We start from the raw sequence: 20058 nt of genomic DNA on the forward strand, positions 1-20058 counted from the left end.
ATCCATGTATGATTCAAATCTGTTTACATCGATATAAAACATTTAATAAAAAAAACTTTATCAAAAAAAATATAAAAGCATTTCAGGGCTGTAATCATATTTAACATATATTTATAGCAACAATACAACTAACACCATTTTTTCCAAAAATCATTATCACTTTACAAAAAACATAACTTACATCTCAGCCTAAGAAATTATGATTTATTAAACAAGACATTAATTAATTTAAATTTTAAACATTTTACACATACATTAAGTTTATCAATTAACAAAGTGCATGATATTAAAATAGGTTTTAACGGGGTTTAAGTGGACTTTTATTAGAAATAAATATTCATATAAACTCATTTTGTTTAACGAATTTTAAATAGGCTATTCGATTAAAAGGTATTTATTAAATGTGATTTTACTTAAATTTAGTTAAGACCATATTGACACATTTACATATATCTGTATATATTTAATAGAATATATTAAAAAATATTTACACATTTTTTCAAAAAAATTGTTTGGTCTTCGGTGCAGGTTGGATTTGATATTGGTTTTCAGATATAACACTTTAAGAACCGTTCGAGTATATAGGCTATGTTTAATAGAATATAAGACTTTGGTTTTTGAGTCGATTCTGAGTCAGATTTTTTGGATACGAATATTGTTGACTAATTATGTTAGGTAACTAATAAGAAAATATAATATGTTGCAATTTTTAAGAATAAAGTTTAAAAATAATTTATGAAATGTATATGGCACGAGTGTATAGTTATGCAACTTGACATATTTAATATAAAAATATATTACACAAAATATATTAAATTAAATTAATATTACACAAATATAATTAAAAACACAAATATAAAAAAAAATTCTAAAAAAAAAATAAAACAAAAAATATACCCGCCCTTTAAAAGACGGGTCAAAATCTAGTTATTTTATTAAAATTGCTGACTGGTAACTTTTTTGAAGTATAAGTTGCAGTAAAGATTTTAATAAAATAAATAATGTATAAACATATAAATAATGAAGTATTTATTAAAGACAAATAAAACATTAAACTAATTTAGAATAAATTATTATTAATAAAATATATATTATTTTGAATATGTATAAAAGCTACGAATATGATAAAATAAGTTGCAATATCTATTTTTAAAGAATTATAGTTACTAAATAATATAATTGATTGGTTATGTTTTCTTACTTTATAAGTTGTAGTAAATATTATTTAAAATTCAGAAAATTTATAAATACAAAAAATTAATAACAGTTATTACCAATTTAATAAGCAAAAGATTATAGAAAATTCCAAAATATTAAATTAATAATTATTTAATTATACATAAACATATACATGTATAATAAGAAAAATAACTCCCATATAAACATAAATTTATGTATGTAAATTTTAATTACCAAAATAACAATTTAAATTATAAAAGAATTTTGTTTAAGTAATTAAATAGAAATAAGAAAGTTTATAATAAAACTTATTAACAAATAAATAGTTGTATACAATTATTGAAAATAACTATTAATTAACCAAAAGTAAATGTTGGACACTTGTCATGTTTCAAAAGTTAATAATTTTTTTTTTTTTTTTTAAAAACAACAAACGTGGACACCTATCACTCAACTTAACTCAAGCTCTAATACATGCTATTTTCTTTGAAGTTGATTTTACGTTTGATTTGTTGATTTTGTAAAGGAGATAACTCAAAAATATAACTCAACTTTACCACACTGTAATGCAAACACAAACTCAAAATTTTATAACTAAATTATGATTGGTACCATTTCTGATTAGTACATCTAACTCAAACTAAATCAACTATACATATGTTACCAATCAAAGTCAAAATCCAGAGCTGGATTTCGGATATCCGTCTCGATATTATATTACCCGTAGATATCTGGATCCGGATCCGTAAAAATAAGTAAAAATATATTTTTTTAAATACTATTTTTTTAATATAATACATAAATTAAATATTTATAAATATATTTATATATCTATAATATTGTAAAAACTAAAATATAATATTATAAAAGATAATTTTTTTAAATAGTCATTTTTAAGTTTTTGTCTCAAAAATAGCCCTTAAGAAATAAAATGACCAAAATAGCCTCTTTTTATTTTTAAAATTTTAATATTTATTTTTTATCTTTTTAAATTTGAAACCCTATCTCCAAAACTCCATCACTTAACTCTAAATCCTAAGTCTAAATTAGTTAACCCTAGGGTAAAAACACATTTTTACCTTTTAATAAAACTTATTTTGGTCATTTTCTCCATTGATAGTTATTTTTGCGACAAAAACTTAAAAATGGTTAACCTAGTGAATTTATCTATTATAAAATTAATTCATGTATAAATATTAATATATCAAATATAAATATTAGTAAAAATTAAAAATTTAATGTGTTTTAAAAATACGGATCCGGATCCGGATATCCAGACCTAAAAATTAATATATCTGAATCCGGATTTGGTTTGGACGGATCCAAGATTTTACTATCCGGATTCGAATCCAGGCACCCCGAATATTCTATTTTTAGAACGGATCCGGAGCGAATCTCGGATCGAATCCGGATAATAAGTCCAATGCCTATTTCCACCTTAAGGATCAGACACGTTGAATGCGTGCGCTCACGCAATCGAACACGTACGTACACATCTTTTTATTGTTCACCAACTTGACTTACAAACACGTGCTACTGGAATTAGATGACGAATTACTGGATTAGTGGGCCATTGATGGGCTTTAGGCGCTACTGGATCAAATTCCTGAGTATGTATACTTATATTTTTCACACTAAACTGGTTATCCAAATTGGGGATCTTGTAAGATTTTTTCAAGTTCTTCATTGCTTAGAGAACGGATATGCCTTGTCGTTTTATCAGTCCGCTATAAATAAATAGAGATTTTATAGTCACCACCATCTCCGATATATTCTCATATTTTTACCTCTAAAATAGAGATGAGCTTTCTAACGTATTTTTCTATTTTTATCTCTATAAAAGAATATTCTCAAAAGATTCTATTTTAATTTTACAAAAGATACATTTTGTTTATAAAAATTGATAACTAACCCTATTTATTTTTAACTTTTAAAATATTTTTAGAAATTTATGAATTTTTTTAAACTAAAGTTTTATTAAAAGACTATTATGTAAATAAAAAATATTATTATATTCCTACAAAAGCTATATTTTTCTATAAATATAATTATTTTGATTATAAATATAAAAATTTGAAAGTTAAAAGATTATTTTGAAAAAAAAATATGATTTTATAATAGATAAAAAGACAAAAATAGCACTAAATCAAGTTATGTTTCCAAACTAGCACTCAAGGTCAAAAGTCACAAAAATAACACTTAATGTTTTATCAAAAGTCACAAACTTAGGGTTTAGAGTTAAAGGGTGGGGTTTAGGATTTAGAGTTTAGGGTTTAGAGTTTAGGGTTTAGGGTTTATAGTTTACGGTTTAGGGTTTAGGGTTTAGAGTTGAGAAATGAGGTTTTGGGGATAAGATTTCAAATTTTGAAAAATAAAAAAAATTAAAATTTTCAAAGGATAAACTTAGAAAGGTGTTATTTTGGTCGTTTTAGTTTTTGAGTGCTATTTTTGTGATATAAACTTAAAAAGGTGTTATTTTGGAGATTCGACCTTAAGGGAAAAATAGCAATCTGGAATAGAGCACCGCATATATAGGTGAAAATAGCTAGCGGTTGGAGAGCCTCTTAGGTCGTCGTGTGGATTGAGTATTAGGGATCGAGAATGACGATGAACTCGCTTCCAAAGAGGTTCGGGAGAGATCAAGGATACCTAGATCGAGACCTTCGTAGAAGGAGGAGATCCGGTTCAGAATCCGACGAAGAGTTGAAGGGGCTAAGCCACGAGGAGTATAGGAGGCTTAAACGCCTCAAGATGAGGAAATCTGGTAAGTACTGCATTTGGGAGAACACACCGAGTCCGCCTAGAGATCCCTACGAGGTGGAGTCCGATGAGAACGCCGACGAGGTTCCGGAGAAGGATGTTGATGATCAGAAACTGAAAGGTGAATCTGAGTCTGGTAAGTCGGAATCTGAATCTGATAGATCTAGGAAGAAGAGAAAGAGTAAGAACTCTAGGAGTAAGCGTAGGCGATATAGCGATAGCGAATCTGAAGAGAGTGAGAGTGATGATTCGGATGAGGAAGATAGGAGGAGGAGGAAGAAGAAGAAGAGGAGAGGGCATAGGAGGAAGAGGAGATACAGTGATGATGAATCTGAGATTAGTGCTTCTTCGTCTTGTGGGGAAGAACGCAGCAAATCAAAGAGCAAGAACACTGATTCGAATGGGAAACTAGGAGAAGCTGTGAAGGAGCCTGCGCTTGACGAAGAGGAGATGAAGATGATTATTGAATCGAAGAAGAAAGCTTCAGCTCCCGAAGAGGAAGAAGAAGCTGAGGTGGGACCAATGCCGTTACCTAAAGCTGAAGGACACATCAGTTACGGTGGTGCTTTACGACCTGGTGAAGGAGACGCTATAGCACAGTACGTTCAGCAAGGGAAACGTATCCCACGTAGAGGAGAAGTGGGTCTTAACGCTGATGAGATTCAGAGGTTTGAGGATCTTGGGTATGTCATGAGTGGGAGTAGGCATCAAAGGATGAATGCTATCCGTATCAGGAAGGAGAACCAGGTTTACAGTGCTGAAGATAAACGGGCGTTGGCCATGTTTAACTATGAGGAGAAGGCTAAGCGCGAGGCTAAGGTGATGTCTGATTTGTCCAGGCTTGTGCAGCGCCATATGGGAGAAGAGTTGGGTCCGAATCATGATCCTTTTGGTGCTGGGAAGACTGATGGAGCTGATGATTGATTTACTTTGCTTCATTCTGCTACTTATCTTATGCCTTCGTTTTTGTAGTCTGTTCCTTATCGTTTGTTTGCTGAGGAGTTTCATAGTATATTGCGTTTAGTTTACTATGTCCATCACATTATTGCGTTTGTGCTTAAAGATGAAAGATTCAGACTTTGTTACTGTTTCTGCGCAATTTGCTTGAGCTTCATAAATTATGTTTTAGGATTGTGTTTTATATGACTTATAGATAACGAGGTTCATGTTTATGCGTTTAAAAAAAAATAGAGGCTTTAATCAAGAAGCAGCTACAGACTCGGACAGTTCTTCCATGAGTTCCTTTTGTTCCAAAGCAGCACAAGCCTGCAAAATAACAACGGAACAACATTCTTCATGACTCGCATAACTAAATAATAACAACGCACACAAAATAGATTCAAGGCAGGGGGTGGGTTTTACCTGCACTGCATCCTCTAAGCCACCTTCAAGAAATGATGTAAGCGGAAAGTTCATCTTTAGCCTATGATCTGTCACTCTACTATCCTGTAATTTTCAGACATCATAAGCATTACACAAACCATCCTCTTTTCAAATTTAAGCTTTGAATAATCAAATCCGTGTATTACCTTATAATTATATGTTCTTATCTTTTCTGAACGAGCTCCAGTCCCAACCTGTTTTTCCAAGAATCAACATAAAAAGATGAATATTCTCATTCCATGAGCTTGAATCAAAAAGGTTAAAAGAATAGCATTACCTGAGATTTCCTTTGATCCCTTATCTTCTCTTGTTGTTCCCTTAATTTGATTTCATACCTATATATACGGAAGTATCTCAGCGTATCAACAAGAAAGACTGAAGATGAAGAAGAGGAAACTAATAATTGGTTGCTTACAGCTTTGCTCGCAGAAGCTGGAAAGCACGAGCCTTGTTTCGTAGCTGAGTCCTTTCTTCCGTACAGAAAATGCGTATACCCGATGGTTTATGGACTAGATCTATAGCCGTCTCCACCTTGTTCACATTTTGCCCTGCACACCAACACCACTCTTCAGTTATATTAGCAAAGTGAAATTGTGAGAGAAACATGTAGTGAATTTCTTTATATTTTAGCCTGACCTCCAGCACCACCAGATCTTGCAGTTGTAAGTTCAATGTCCTTCGGGTCAATCACAACTTCCACTTCATCAGCCTATAATAACAACAGAGAGAAGAAAGCAAAGATGACAGTTTCCAACTGGTCACTAAGTTTTCATAACATCGGGAAAAAAAGAAAAAAGATAGGCAATGTGTGAAATGTAGCTTACCTCTGGCATGATGGCAACAGTTGCTGTAGAAGTGTGAACACGGCCCTGTGTCTCTGTTTGAGGAACACGCTGGACTCGATGAACACCAGATTCGTACTTGAGCTTGCTATAGACACGGTTTCCTTTAATCTCCATCACACACGTCTTGTAACCTCCATGTTCAGCCTTATAAAAGTTAGGAAGATATTAGAAGCTATCACCACATGTCTCTAAGTTGCTATGCTTTGCTGCAATGGTCTTTCAACATTCTTTAAAATGCCAGAAAATAGAGCGTCTTACCTCAGAGCATGAAACAAGAGAAAACTTCCAAGAGCTGCGCTCGCTGTACCTCTGATACATCCGCACCTACAAGTAAAAGAATAATGCATAGAAGATTGATTCACTGTAAGATATGAAGCTTTCAGTTACCACATTTGCTTGGCCATGAAATATAGGATCAATCACACTTTACGAAACAGGACTATAGCATAATGTTGAATTGCGTTTTAATTTAGGAAACTCCAAGCGGTGGAGGTCAGAAGACCATGGGTATCAGATAGAGTAGAGGAGCAGAAGAAATAAAGGGAAGCATGTACCTACAAGGTCACCAGTCCAAATAGCAGCTTCATCTCCACCAGTTCCTGCTCTGACTGTAGAAGGAACAAAAACTTTAGAGTCGTCCACAAGTTGTAGATATATAGGACAAACGTTTCTACTTGTTATCATTACAGTTGGTCAGTTTACCTTCGAGCAATATGTTTCTGGCATCAAGAGGATTGGTGGGAAGAAGTAACAACTGACAGAAATAAACACAATGTTACAAATTGAGGATCCAAATCAAGTGGAACAAAGGGCATCTTCAAATAATTAAACTCCGTAATAACTATGGAACCAAGTCCAAGATTATTACATGATGGAGGAATAAAAGGGTCGTATGCAAACCTTAAGTTGTTTTCCAAGCTCCTCGATTTCTTTAGAGAGGGAGTTAATTTCACTTCCTATCATCTCAGCCATATCTTCATCATCTCCAGCCTCTTTCGCCAACACTGAAGCAACAAAACCAATCAAAACCAACTCCAAAGGAACAAAAATGAAGCTAACGAGAGTGAATTGAAGGAACCTTTGGATTCTTGTAACTGCTTCTCACAGTCCTTGAATCTCCTGAATACAGATACAACCTAGGACAATCCAAAGAGCTGAAGTCAAATATAAAAGAAAAAGATTCAAAACTTTGCAGCAAATAAGTAATGGGAATACCTCGTCAAGCTCGGACATGGACTGTGCAAGCTTTTGGTATTCAGAAGGATTAGAAACAACATCTGGGTCAGCTAGTTTTACCTACCAAAATTAATTCAAAACTCTTGAGTATACAAGAAAACAAAAGCCCATTAAAGCAACAAGTGTAAGTGACATTACAGATAACTCCTTCCATGTCTTCTCAACAGACTCCATTTTCGTAACCAGGTAAGGTTCCTGTCATTTCCCACATATATATTAAAAAATTTCCTGAATTCTTCAAAGTAATGGAACATTGGGGGGGTTACGATCACTTACGGCCATACAGACGAGCCGTGGAGTCCTGCGAGATGGCGAAGGAGGCCACAAGGCTAAACATAATCCTGCCGGTGGCTGCCTTGAACGTAAATTTAACGGTAAATAAGAGTGGAGTTGCACTAAGGCTCGAGCCACTGGACTCGTCGTCGTCGTCATCGAGCTATTCATCTCGTTTAGAGAGGTGGAGTGGCGCGTGATTTTGTTGGATAAGGAAGAAAGCCTTTAGAGAGAGTTCAGATGTAGCATGAAAGTTGAGGTAAGCACTAATATAATTAGTTTTGATTTACTGTATCGAACATCAAAGACTTCATGGCCCAATGGATAAGGCGCTGGTCTACGAAACCAGAGATTCTGGGTTCGATCCCCAGTGTAGTCGTACATTTTGTTTTTCTATATCTGTTTCTTTTGTTTTTGTAAAACGTCAAGCAGCAGCAGCTCCTCAATTTCATCTTGTTCCGGCGACGATGTCTATTTACAAAATCGCCAGAGCTTTACCCTTCTCGGGGCTCTTAAGGTTCGTTCATCTCTCTCCTTTTCATTGATCTAAATTGCTTTACTCTTCCCTTGCGCCTTTTATCTTCCGGTAATTGATTTTATCTCGACGGATATGGATATTCAATTTCTTCCAAAGCTAATGTTTTTTTCGCTTCGATTAGTACTCTAAGCTTGACTAATGCTTTGCATATCGGCGGAAAGCCGTTCTTTTGATGGCTTAATTGAAACGGGTTAAGCATAAGCACACCATGAGATTGTACCATAGAACACCGTCGTTTTGTGTGTTTATGTTGAAATGCTAAGCCTTTGTTTTTTTTTTTTTTTAAAACAGGCAGCTTGAGAAAGAAGCTGAAACAGTGATCAATGTTCTGCAACCTAGCCCACTGGGAATCATAGAACACAAGTTCACGGCTCAAGAGATTCGCGAGGCTAAAGCTACAGTGTCTACAGCAGTCGAGAACTGGCGAAGACACTCTAAGCTTGACCATGCTAATGGCGTCTTAAATGATTTCATCTCTAAGTGAAGAAAGTGAGTGAGTGTCTGTTTCCTTGGCTGTTGATTAAAAGCCCCTTTCATTTTGTCAAACAATCCTTAAAGATTAATGAAAAAATGCAAATCTTATTAATAAACATTGCTGATACGTTTTTCCAGCTTACATAAGATTGATATAATGTATTGGTTATTGAGAATACAAGTTCTTGCTATTAGCATCAGGGTTGTCTGACTAGTACTGAGCTGCACTTGATTAAAACATAACCGTGCATTGTAGAAAAAAAAGAGGCAAAAAAAAAAGTATAGATTCTTCTCATCACTTATTCTATTCACTAGTTTGTATTTTTTGGACTTTACACCCATATGGCTCCGGCTCTTCTTAGCAATGCGGCCAGTTGGTTCTTGACTTGGAGAGTCATCACCTGGTTAGCCCCGCCGATTAACTGTTCCCCTATGAACACCGCTGGTACACTCGGCTTACACCCCATCTGTACCAACGCCTTCTCGATCTCCTTCCCGTTAGACAGCTGATCGAGCTCGTACACTGTCATCTTTGCACCAAATCCCGAGATCAGTGTTTGGATTGAGTGGCTCATGCAGCAGGAGCTTTTGCTGAAAACCACCACTGGTTTGTCTGCAACTAAACTTCTTATGCTTTCCATTTGGACGTGTACTATATAGTATGAGGAATGTTGGACTTAGTGTGAGAGAGGAACTCTGTGGTTGTTTGATATACAAAGTTAGCCTATTTATAGGGAGGGTAAGATTGCGTTATGTCACTCACTACTTTACTTCTTTTGTTCCTTATGCAGTCTTGTGTGCCCTTTGGCGTTCACTAAAAACTGCATGTAACTTATTAGATTCTTTCGTTTTCAAATATCAGAACCAAGTGGCATACACAGTTCATGAGAATCTCTTCTTTTTTTTTACTAAATACGGAAATATCCCTTACCATATGGTTTAGTAGTGATCCACGGTTCCAAGGAGCTACGCAACAGTGTGATTATGTATGCTCTTATGTTGCTTTTTTTTTTTTGTTGCAATACCTTTTTTGCTTTTGATGCATCCACTGAGGTGGAGATTGGATGATGGTTTATCCATTTCGATGCTTATCTTTTCAAGCAAACAATAGATTCCTCACAAGTTTCAGGTTCGGCTCAAAAGAAACGGAAAGCAAGAAAGGTGAAAAAATAAAGATTGTCTTTGCTATGCTTTTTCTGCTTGTGTGACCTGGAGTCTAGAGTGAAAGTGTGTGTGTGTGATCAGACCCAAGATCTTTGCTTTTAGCTTTTACACTAACTTCACAACCATTTTTTTCAAGTTTCTTTCACAAACTTTTTGAGTGTGAGAGAGAGTTTGTCTTAAGACTCGAGTCTCTTCTCTGTTGTTGCATTTGACTTGCGAGGATAGAGAATCACCCGTCCATTGTGTTGAGAAATTAAATATTTGGCAGTAGATTTTACAGGAAAGCATGATTCTGAGTCTCTGACACTAGATTTGGAAATGTACAGAAATGAGGAATCTTAGGCAGATTCGTGATAAGGCCATGTGTCGTTTATTTTCACCATGATTGATTGATTGATTTAGAATACTTATGGAGTTATGGTTGATGATGATGATAAGAGCATAGCATAGATTCTATATCATAACATCCCAAAGATTCTGATGTAACAACTTGTTTACACGATGTTGTTCTCTTACCCCATCTCTAGAACCCCAAAAACGAATTAGCTCCAGAATTTTCCAAAGGTCATACATTAGAACAGCTACAGCTACATTCATGTGTTCTGTAATGAAAAAAAAATTGAAGTTACAGTTTGAAAGCCAATAGAATTTCAGTAAATCTTGAAAACTTGTGATACAAACAAAAGTATAGATTGTCTTGAGTGCTTGAGAGAAAGTCCCATCATCATGCGGTGATGTTGTTGACGACCACAACAGAGTTATAATGTTCACCGAGCCCAAAAGCATGCCTGTGATACGACAACTTGAGGCTCGAGCCGTTCCCGGATTTATACTCTTTGCCCATTTCAACATCCGGAAACGATCCAGAAAACACCATTATGTGTTTCCTCAAACAATGCGTCAACGCTCCTAGCTCCAACTGACCTCCCCAAGCAGCTGTTGACTCCACTTCTCTGCAGTACTTCTCAAACCGCTCCTCCGCAGACTCGGTTTCCGATAAGAAAAACGGGATGAAGTCGGTTTTGTACTCTCTCATGTAAGCAGCAGCCATTTCTCTAAGGTTCTGGTACGTGTAAGGAGACGCACCGCCCGAGAGACTGGCGAGCTGGTTTTCCACCGCTCTGTAAAGGCAATGCCCGTCTGGTTTGATCTCGCTGACGGTTAGCCCCAAGGGTTTAAGCTTCTTCTCGAGCTTTTGGTTCTCCACCATGCGATCGCTTGTCACGTTGCTCTGCTCCTCTTTGATTCTCTGCTCTCTATCAGCTTCTTCTTTGGCTCGTTTCTCGCGTCTCTTCACGCTCTTGCTCGGCTTCGAGTGTTCTTGCTGAACGGTGACTGAGACTCCAGCGATGGCTCTCACTAGAGTCTCTATATCTCCTTTCTTCTCGTTCGTTTCGTCCTTGGAGATGTTGCTGCCGCTGCTGCTGAAGCCTTGCGAGGCGAGCTCTTTCAGCTGTTTCTCCTTAAGCTTGGTGGAGAGTTTGGAGATGTCTTCTTCGACTTGCTTCTTCTTAGCTTTCTGCTCAGCTTTGCTTCCTTTTGCAGCAGCCTTTTTCAGCTCCGTCTCCTTGTTCTGTAGTTGTTTTATCTCTTGCCTATAATCAATTTAAGGTTAAAAAAAAACCGTTGCTACATCTCCATAGGGGGACAATACTGAAACTTCAATTCCATAATAAGAGAAAAGAACAATGGTGGTGTTACCTGTGTCTAGCAAGCATCTCATCGACTGTTTCATATTGCTCCTTAGAAGCATCAATGGTGGTTTCTTCAGATGCATTAGTGTCTGCCATTTAAGAATCCTGAAATTACAATGTAGAAGCTAAAACGGTGTCAAAGTCTAATAAAAGTTCTAAGCGCAAGTATAGCTGTAAGACAATAGCAGTTAACCATACAAGAAAAAAAAACAATGAGCTCAATCTAGTACTATCAGTTTGTTTTCTTCTTAAATTTATACAATAATAACACTTAAAGAGCTAAATCCAAAAAACCTAATGAATGTAGAGATTCTCGAAGCAATAAACAAGATCAAAACCCATTGCACAATTCAATATTCCCAAATAACAAGACTTTGAAATCAATTAATAGCCCTACTTGAATTAAATTCGTTTCGAGTAGAATATTGTGACACAAGGACCCAAAGTTCGTACCTTTGATCGAAGGAGAAGAATCCAAGTTTTTGATTTAGGGTTTTACGCGACCCGAAAAATATAAACAGAAAAAAAAAACTGAATAAAATAAAGGAGAAACGGGAAAACGTATGTGGGCTGTTTAGTTAAGTTTCAAATCCATGCAGATTTAATTTATGGGTCTTCAGGCCCAGCTAGACCAACCAAAACTCAGAAGTTGGATTCGATTTTAACAAGTAGAGGGAAGCTAAAATTATTCTGTCAACGCTATCTATATATGTATATAGGGGAAAATAATTCAAAGAATATATTCCTAGTGGGGAAAGATTTATCTTTTATTATATGTGTGAAAATATTTATTTACAAGATTTATTAATTTATTAAATATAAAAAAGGTTCATTATGTAATATGCTTTCATTTATATGCATAAAAATGGGTTCTTGTATGGCCAAGTGGACAGTGTCTAATGTCTTAAACTGTATTTCTTTTTCCTATAAGCATATTATTAGCCATAAAACTCATGGCAAAGCCAAGTCCGCCCAATATGTTATGTAGTAGTTTCTTTCAACTATGTTATCTAGTTTTTTTAATATTTTTCATTCCTGCGTAAATATCATGAATTGTATCTAATATATACTTGCAAGTTATATAAACCTTGAATAGAAGAAGTATGCACTGGTAATGATTTACACGTTTGATGACCGGTGGGACAATCAGATTGAGTGACGAAAGAAGGTCTAGTTGGGATCATATGATTAGGGCTCAAGTTTTATACTGCAGTTTTCAATTATGGTTAACCATTGTCAATGTTTATAATGGAGGATATATGATGCAGCACAACTCTAATAATTAGTTTTTTTTTTTGGTTTCAAGCAGACTAGATACAAGTCAGTTGTATCAAACTTTCATTTTCAGAACTGATTTTTACATCTTTAGCAAGAGAAAAAAAGTTTTTATTTTGGTTCAGAAACACATGTTTTGATGTATTAATTATCAGCATTACATTGTCAGCATATTATAAACCTAGATTCAGACCGGTATCTAGCTACACTGGACTTTCATCAGTCGTGTCCAAATGCTCTTCTCTTCTTTTTCATTTTATAAATGTCAACCAATTTTGTTACAATAATTTAATGGTATTATAGATTGCAATATTCGTAGAAAAAAAAAGAAAGAATCTTGAGATATTATGAGTTACAGTTGAAACAAATCAAGTAGGCGACACATGGATACTAGTATCTTCATTTACACACGCACATTACATATAAGATGGAATCAGTTTACATATACATTGACACATTTTTATTCCTGTATACGCACACATAGTATACAATGGCCACCTTTTTATAAATAAAAATATATTTGTGGAGTAGGGTCAGATATAGATAAACTTCTTATCTCAGATTTTTTCCATGTCAAAGATGACGCAATAGTCACCAGCAAATCTCTTTTCTCGTCGCGTACACTTCTGAATTTTAAACTACTATAATGCAACCACTCTGAAACATAATGTATTATGAAACTTTAAGAACATTTACCCTTTATTAGTTATTTTAGTTATGAAGCGCCAATTAATTAATCATATTACAAAATTCATGTATCTATATCTAGCAACTATTACTGTGATAGATTTTGTCGTCCACGTATAAAGAGCCAATACGAGATGATGTTGTCCAGAAATGGCTTTATCTTTTCTTCAGGTACTTACTATAATATAATTATGACAAAACTAATTATTTATGTGGATGATTAGTTGAGTTGTAGACTTGTAGTCATATATAGAACTTAGTATGTGACATTTTTTACTGTAATTGTATATTGTTTTGCTGATTTTACATTTTTTAAGCCTCTCATAGTTACACTAGGAAAAAAGAAAATAAGACATGAACAAAAATATAAGACTGCAAAAACTGTAAGTTTTATATAGAACTTTTATATGAAACCTACTACTTTTCTTTTGGAAACACATATGAAACCTAGAATTAAGAAATAGATGCCGTAAAACAGTAAAAAATATATACCGTCCAACCAATGCTAAATGATATCACTCTCTCCATGTACTAGTGAAAACCAAAGCGCATGAAAATTGAAATATCACTTTATTGTTCATGGCACATTACCGCAAATTATTAACCTTCCACGTTTCCACTATAACTTAAAAAGGGGAATAAGATATAATTGTAAATTAATGTTTTGGGTATGTGATGCTACTGCCAGCCACGGACCGAAAGTGATATAAGTCATCATCTCTCTTAATATTTTTGTAATATAATGCACATTATAATATATAACAGACAATCCCACCTCTGCTATAAGTCCATTATAAATAAACTATATAAATCAACGACAATTAAATACATAAAAGGAGTCTCCATCAAACAAAATCATAAGGGTAAGCATTTTTCTTATCCGTAATTATATCACAAAGAACTTAGCCTATTTCTAGGAAATTTTGGTTTGTGGGACATTTTAATTACAATAATATACTAGATCTCTATGGTTGCGCAGATTTTTGTTTTCATTTATTTTTATATTAATATTTTGTTTTCAATTCTAAATTGGTATATATTATAATATATATGTGTCTATCAATTTTTAAAATATAATAAGTTTACTGTATATTTTTTCATTTAATAAATTGTTTCAAACTTTCGCACGTATTTGTATCTTCTTCTATATATATATTTTCGGATTATTATTTCATTATTAAAATCGTAACTATATATATAAATATTATTAAAATATTGTTTTATTGTCATATTCAAAGATATTGTAACATTTCACAAATTTATAAAGTTTTTAAAAAATTAAACTTTTCGTTTCATAGATTTATATTATCGAGTATATAATTAAACATTTAGTTTTTGTTTAATTTTTAAAATAAACTATATAGTTTAAAATTTGTTTTCATTGGTTTAAGGTAGTAAAGATTAATCATTGTTAGATAATATGATTTTTGTTATTTAAAAAAAAATTATATAATTTTAAAAAATAACATCGACAAATATTTAAATATTTAGCATATAGAGGTATAGTATTATAACATTAAATTATATATATTTAATTTATATTATCTATATATTCAATGGATTATCTATCGTTTAAATCTAATTATTGATAGTCCAATATAAATTTCTGGTATGCCCAAAATTTAAATGATAAGATTAGATATTAAATGTAACATGACTTTGTAGGAATAGATCCATTAGGTCTATTTTTTAAAAAATCACATATGAATCGAGGTTGTTAATTTTGTTTTAATATATAAGATTTCGAGTGGGTATATCAATTATATAGTTATCCAGTAGTGAATTATTATAACAAAATAAAAAAAAAAATCCAAGATCTTCCACAATGACCATTATAAATACCAGCTGATCCAAGCATATCTACAAATAGAACCTAAGCCTTTCTCATTCCAAAAACAAACACTTCATTTATTACTAAGTTTTCTTGATCAACCGTAAAATGGAGAGAATAAGAGATCTGTCGTCGAAGACAGCAGCAGTAATATTCACTAAGAGCTCTTGCTGTATGTGCCATAGCATCAAGACGTTATTCTACGAACTAGGAGCTAGTCCAGCGATTCACGAGCTCGATAAGGACTCCGAAGGCCGTGAAATGGAGCGGGCCCTGCGTGCGCTCGGCTCATCAAACCCAGCAGTTCCAGCTGTTTTTGTCGGAGGAAGGTATATCGGATCAGCCAAAGACATCATCTCGTTCCACGTCGACGGGTCGCTCAAACAAATGCTTAAAGACGCAAAGGCCATATGGCTATAGCGTTCTAACAGTTACATGTATGTATATATATGCATGTATACATATATATATATATATATATATGTGATGTCAATAATCAGTGCGTAAAACATATATTATATAGATAATCGGGAGGAAGCATAGATGTATTAAAATGCTGGGCTTCCTTCGCATGGAGGTGATTTATAATAAGTTATATACATTTATAGATGTATATATGCATCTTGACTTGCATTGTACGGAGGAAAAGACAAGTGTACGTTTAAGCAACTGTTGTAACACTGGTGTTAAAGTTCCACGAAGTAAAGATAAACAAAAATGTAAAATCATATGATTAAATGCGTCATTTTGTTGAAATGCTACTGCATTGATATTATTATTACTGAACAGACGAATGAATATAATTAAATTTAACAACAGTGACTGAGATAGATCGATGAAGTGACAAGATGAGCGATGATTATCACAAAGGAATTATACACGTAGACGCGGAATTACTTCTATATAGGAATATAGGATCCCTTATCTTCTGTGAATGAATAGAAGGGCGAATATCTTATACACTTGAAAAGCTTCACCCACAAGTCACCGGAACATAGAACAACACTAGGTAAACATGTGGTCAGTGCGAAAATTCACGTCGCACTACCGGATATTTTTGTAGTTTTAATCTTTTTAATTGTTAAATATCGACTAGGATCAATTTCATAAATATATACAAAATTCACGATATGTTTTGTTTATCACTAAAAAATTAGGTCGCTGAGTTTAATATGTAATACATAATTTTCCAAGTAAAAGAAAATTGTAAGACTGATCTAATCTTTGAAAGAATTTTGTTTGCCGGCCATTTTACAAGTATGAAGTTACGTCTGGGAAGAGAGAGGACAAGAGCAGAATCAAACATGAGTGTGTATAAATGTAAGAATATGTCTTTAGGCAAGTTGGTGGTAGGGGACATTAATTGAACTAGGGAATAATCACTACGTGTTTACATATATAGCTGATAGATATGTATATATAATTAACACCAAAAGCTCGAATCCTGCTTTGGGTATACAGTCTTCTTTTCTAGCCCATAATGATTCGATCAATGAGCTATGAGAGAAATCCAGCTACGAGCAGAAACAAAACAAAATGATCGACAACTTCACTTCGCTTTTACAGTATTTTGACTTCAAAACTCGAAAGTCAAGAGAAACATTTTTATAGAATAATTAAGTATCACTCATGCTAATATTTGAAAGGAAAAATACTGACTTTTTCGCATTTTTTGTTATCGTATAAGCTTTTTGATAAACTATATATAATGAATAAAGAGTTTTTTTTTGACCTAGTTATAATGTTAAAAAAAAACCCCAGCTATAATGTTCAAAAAAATTCCTAGACTTATATATCATTACTAAAATTTACACCAGCACGTCTAATACTAGTCAACCAAGTTGTGTGAGGATGAGGGAGAATGTACATGAAAAGCAATTATACAATTACAACGTGTTTGTAATTGTACCATACTCTAGTGTGTTGGTAATATAGTTAATATAACCGTCTTTAACCAAAAATAATCTAGCGAAAATTTGAAAATCATCCTAAATTGTTCAGTCCGTTCAAGTCGACATAAGCCAAGCCTTTTAGTCCCATACTCCCATGGAACAGATATACGTATTTGCTATAGGCTTTTCTTGGTCTGTTCAAAATTTATATAGTCGAAAAGTTCCCTTTTCTTTAAACACTATAGTTGCCAAGTACAAAACAAACTTAATTACCTAATTTAACTGCTGTGTCTTTGACTTCTACGTGGTTAATATACAGTTCCTAAACTTTCATTGTCAATGAGATTCGTCTTAAAAAGCGTTGGAGACATAAGTGACAAAGCATGGACGCAAACAACGCGCGTTTCCTTCACTTGCATGCCTTTAGATCCAGTAATACTATACTGCTCAGAGACTCTCAGACATAAATATTCCAAGTCATTACAATGTACGCAATCAACCTCCTCGAATCGTATGCTTAATTTAATTATGATCCTCGCCTTATTTAATAATATATATGCTTAATTAAAAATTACATAATTATTTTGCTGCAACTTGCTTTTTTTTTTCTTTTTTTTCATGTTAAGAAAAAATTATTGTTAAAAGGAAAAAGACTAGTCCAAGAGGGATCTTGCACTACTTACCTTCCCTATAAATAGCCCAAGCAGACCATCAACTTTTACAACGAACAAAGAAACATACATCAAAGCTAAAGATAAATAATTTCTCGACCGTTCAAAGCCGTTTGATCAGAATCTGAACATGGACAAGGTGATGAGAATGTCATCAGAGAAAGGAGTTGTGATCTTCACCAAAAACTCGTGTTGTCTTTGCTACGCCGTGCAGGTCCTTTTCCGTGACCTTAGGGTTCAGCCAAAAATCCACGAGATCGACAATGATCCTGACTGCCGCGAGATCGAGAAGGCCTTAGTCCGTCTTGGCTGCGCCAACGCGGTTCCTGCTGTTTTTGTTAGTGGTAAGCTGGTGGGTTCGACCAACGATGTTATGTCGCTTCACCTAAGTGGATCTCTCGTTCCCTTGATCAAGCCGTATCAGTCGTTCCATAAATAGAAAATGAATCGATCATTACGAAAAGATAATTGCGTGAAAGATAACACGTAAATGTGTGTCATGTTATGATATGTATAACTAATGTTTATGTTTGTTTAGCTCATGTCTAAGAAATTAATTAGCTAGCATTTGTATTTCCAGCTTAATTAATCAGTGGATGTACTGAACTACTGATGTGTATCTATTGTTATGGATGAAATTATTTTTTATATGTTAAAGTGCATGACTCTTTCGTTTAAATTTTGTTTATGTCGTATTTATATCATCTCATTCATCACATTCTCTTCATAGTTTTAATGAGAAGAGTAATTTGGAGGTCTATTAAAAATGACATCGGAAAGTAGTTAATTTACTAAGAAAAGATAGGGAGTATACAGAAGCATGAATTTCTTCAAAACGAAGATAAGAAGGTCTAAACTAAACCCTTAATGAGAAATGGTTAGCTGGTTTCATATTTATAACAGAACAATAATAAAAATATAAAAAGAAGATCCTAAATAGTAAATAATTGAAGTATTGAACCTACAAATAATGGTTAGGTTTAGGAACATGAATTAATTCTCCATGCTCACTTTATATCACGATAACAAAGCACACAATTCTCTTTCATCTTTGTTGGTCTTTTCAATTACATGCGCAAACTACTAATATATGGATCCGAGGGACGCTAAAAACAAAAGTTATTTAGAGTTGGAAGCACCAAATACATGTATAATTAATGAGGTGTATTTTAAAAAGGATAAATAAAGAAACTGCATAAGTTGGTGTTTGTTATTGAACGATGATGATTGGAGATGGAAAAAAAAAGGAAAGAGGAAGGTGGGTGGGATTTTTAACTTCCGAGTTCCTTGGGGATCCATGGAGAATCTAATCGGGTAGTGTATGAGGAAGGAACGTGTAAAAACTACCTTCACTTGCTGTCTTTGTCTGTAAAGGATTCAAAGGTTCTCAAGCTTTGGACCGGCAAGCGCGTGAGAAAAGAATTCCCCGATCTATTCATTTATATCATCACCTTTGTTCTCAAGGCATCCCTGACTTTATGGACAATCGACACTAGTTTATACTGTTATTCATCATATTCAACTAAACGGCTGGAAGTATAACAAATTATATAGATTAAGCTCTTGAATCGTAGTGTTCCATCAAACAATCCTCTCCACAAGAATGTATAATGACCATATCTCTTAATAAGCTTATTTCTTACTTAATTTGCAACTAGATATTTATATTCGTGCTCTTGCACGGATATAAATATTTTTAAATATATTATAATAATTGATTTCTATTTACTTTTAACTTTAAATCAATTTATAATTTGTATGCATCATTTATATTAATAATGTTACATCTATACATATGATTTTATATATGTTATATCTAATCTGTTTTGTTGTTTTACAGTCGATTTAGTTATCATTTGAGTAAATTAGATTGCATCTCTGAATTCAACTGTGATATTTTTTATTCTAAATATATCAAAATTTTGATTAATTTCTTATTTGCATTTAGGTGGTTGTTGTCTTATATATGTAAATATATTTTATGAAGATTATGTATAACTTAAGATATATTGTGCTTAGAATAAAATAAAAAATAAACTAAAGTGAATAATTCCAAATTACATAAATTAATATAACAATAATATTATGAAGTCTCATCCATATATATAAATTTTACAAAAGTACTAAATTATAACAATTGGTTAATATTTTATTTT

At 33.5% G+C, this 20058-nt stretch overlaps 7 protein-coding genes and 1 non-coding gene across 9 annotated transcripts; 5 read left to right on the forward strand and 3 right to left on the reverse strand.

Moving 5' to 3' along the window:
- Positions 1-3751: 3751 nt before the first annotated feature.
- Positions 3752-5012, forward strand: LOC106308156 (NF-kappa-B-activating protein-like). The gene has a single exon (XM_013745291.1). It carries the CDS (start codon positions 3781-3783, stop codon positions 4861-4863), a length of 1083 nt encoding a protein of 360 aa, XP_013600745.1. The 5' UTR covers positions 3752-3780; the 3' UTR covers positions 4864-5012.
- A 10-nt stretch (positions 5013-5022) lies between these two features.
- Positions 5023-7878, reverse strand: LOC106308155 (peptide chain release factor APG3, chloroplastic). Its single transcript, XM_013745289.1, has 15 exons — positions 7680-7878; positions 7542-7598; positions 7383-7463; positions 7246-7303; positions 7068-7171; positions 6870-6921; positions 6726-6775; positions 6426-6491; positions 6147-6311; positions 5959-6031; positions 5738-5870; positions 5600-5657; positions 5469-5516; positions 5302-5385; positions 5023-5205 (listed from the first exon to the last, which is right to left on the reverse strand). Exons 1-15 carry the CDS (start codon positions 7845-7847, stop codon positions 5140-5142), a joined length of 1263 nt encoding a protein of 420 aa, XP_013600743.1. The 5' UTR covers positions 7848-7878; the 3' UTR covers positions 5023-5139.
- A 104-nt stretch (positions 7879-7982) lies between these two features.
- Positions 7983-8055, forward strand: TRNAR-ACG. The gene has a single exon. It is a non-coding gene; the product is annotated as a tRNA-Arg (tRNA).
- LOC106309740 lies at positions 8023-8804 on the forward strand. The gene is made up of 2 exons (XM_013746850.1): positions 8023-8193; positions 8506-8804. Exons 1-2 carry the CDS (start codon positions 8144-8146, stop codon positions 8696-8698), a joined length of 243 nt encoding a protein of 80 aa, XP_013602304.1. The 5' UTR covers positions 8023-8143; the 3' UTR covers positions 8699-8804.
- Positions 8805-8916: 112 nt separating this feature from the next.
- LOC106309739 (monothiol glutaredoxin-S6) lies at positions 8917-9404 on the reverse strand. The gene has a single exon (XM_013746849.1). The coding sequence runs from the start codon at positions 9327-9329 to the stop codon at positions 9021-9023; it is 309 nt and encodes a 102-aa protein (XP_013602303.1). The 5' UTR covers positions 9330-9404; the 3' UTR covers positions 8917-9020.
- Positions 9405-10376: 972 nt separating this feature from the next.
- LOC106308068 (OTU domain-containing protein 6B) lies at positions 10377-12111 on the reverse strand. 2 transcript variants are annotated; one of them, XM_013745187.1, is made up of 3 exons: positions 12000-12111; positions 11554-11651; positions 10377-11447 (listed from the first exon to the last, which is right to left on the reverse strand). In XM_013745187.1, exons 2-3 carry the CDS (start codon positions 11640-11642, stop codon positions 10577-10579), a joined length of 960 nt encoding a protein of 319 aa, XP_013600641.1. In that variant the 5' UTR covers positions 11643-11651; positions 12000-12111; the 3' UTR covers positions 10377-10576. The 2 variants fall into 2 exon arrangements, with proteins under 2 accessions (XP_013600641.1, XP_013600642.1); XM_013745188.1 differs by having other exon boundaries at positions 11554-11671; positions 12000-12029.
- Positions 12112-15365: 3254 nt separating this feature from the next.
- Positions 15366-16098, forward strand: LOC106310623 (glutaredoxin-C11). Its single transcript, XM_013747849.1, has 2 exons — positions 15366-15776; positions 15863-16098. The coding sequence occupies exon 1, from the start codon at positions 15448-15450 to the stop codon at positions 15757-15759; it is 312 nt and encodes a 103-aa protein (XP_013603303.1). The 5' UTR covers positions 15366-15447; the 3' UTR covers positions 15760-15776; positions 15863-16098.
- Positions 16099-17966: 1868 nt separating this feature from the next.
- LOC106311852 (glutaredoxin-C14) lies at positions 17967-18438 on the forward strand. The gene has a single exon (XM_013749168.1). It carries the CDS (start codon positions 18033-18035, stop codon positions 18339-18341), a length of 309 nt encoding a protein of 102 aa, XP_013604622.1. The 5' UTR covers positions 17967-18032; the 3' UTR covers positions 18342-18438.
- Positions 18439-20058: the final 1620 nt, after the last annotated feature.

This window comes from Brassica oleracea, chromosome C8 (assembly GCF_000695525.1).
Source record: "Brassica oleracea var. oleracea cultivar TO1000 chromosome C8, BOL, whole genome shotgun sequence".
NCBI lineage: Eukaryota > Viridiplantae > Streptophyta > Magnoliopsida > Brassicales > Brassicaceae > Brassica > Brassica oleracea.

Excerpts from the sequence above, each read along its gene's own strand:
- LOC106308156 (XM_013745291.1), top strand. The coding sequence starts at position 3,781 with ATGACGATGAACTCGCTTCCAAAGAGGTTCGGGAGAGATCAAGGATAC.
- LOC106309740 (XM_013746850.1), top strand. The coding sequence starts at position 8,144 with ATGTCTATTTACAAAATCGCCAGAGCTTTACCCTTCTCGGGGCTCTTA. Across the intron at positions 8,194-8,505 it reads CCCTTCTCGGGGCTCTTAAG|GCAGCTTGAGAAAGAAGCTG; the intron begins GTTCGTTCATCT and ends TTTTTAAAACAG.
- LOC106308068 (XM_013745187.1), bottom strand. The coding sequence starts at position 11,642 with ATGGCAGACACTAATGCATCTGAAGAAACCACCATTGATGCTTCTAAG. Across the intron at positions 11,448-11,553 it reads GAGATGCTTGCTAGACACAG|GCAAGAGATAAAACAACTAC; the intron begins GTAACACCACCA and ends AATTGATTATAG.
- LOC106308155 (XM_013745289.1), bottom strand. The coding sequence starts at position 7,847 with ATGAATAGCTCGATGACGACGACGACGAGTCCAGTGGCTCGAGCCTTA. Across the intron at positions 7,599-7,679 it reads CACGGCTCGTCTGTATGGCC|GAACCTTACCTGGTTACGAA; the intron begins GTAAGTGATCGT and ends GGGAAATGACAG. Across the intron at positions 5,386-5,468 it reads TAAGAACATATAATTATAAG|GATAGTAGAGTGACAGATCA; the intron begins GTAATACACGGA and ends TGAAAATTACAG.
- LOC106310623 (XM_013747849.1), top strand. The coding sequence starts at position 15,448 with ATGGAGAGAATAAGAGATCTGTCGTCGAAGACAGCAGCAGTAATATTC.
- LOC106311852 (XM_013749168.1), top strand. The coding sequence starts at position 18,033 with ATGGACAAGGTGATGAGAATGTCATCAGAGAAAGGAGTTGTGATCTTC.
- LOC106309739 (XM_013746849.1), bottom strand. The coding sequence starts at position 9,329 with ATGGAAAGCATAAGAAGTTTAGTTGCAGACAAACCAGTGGTGGTTTTC.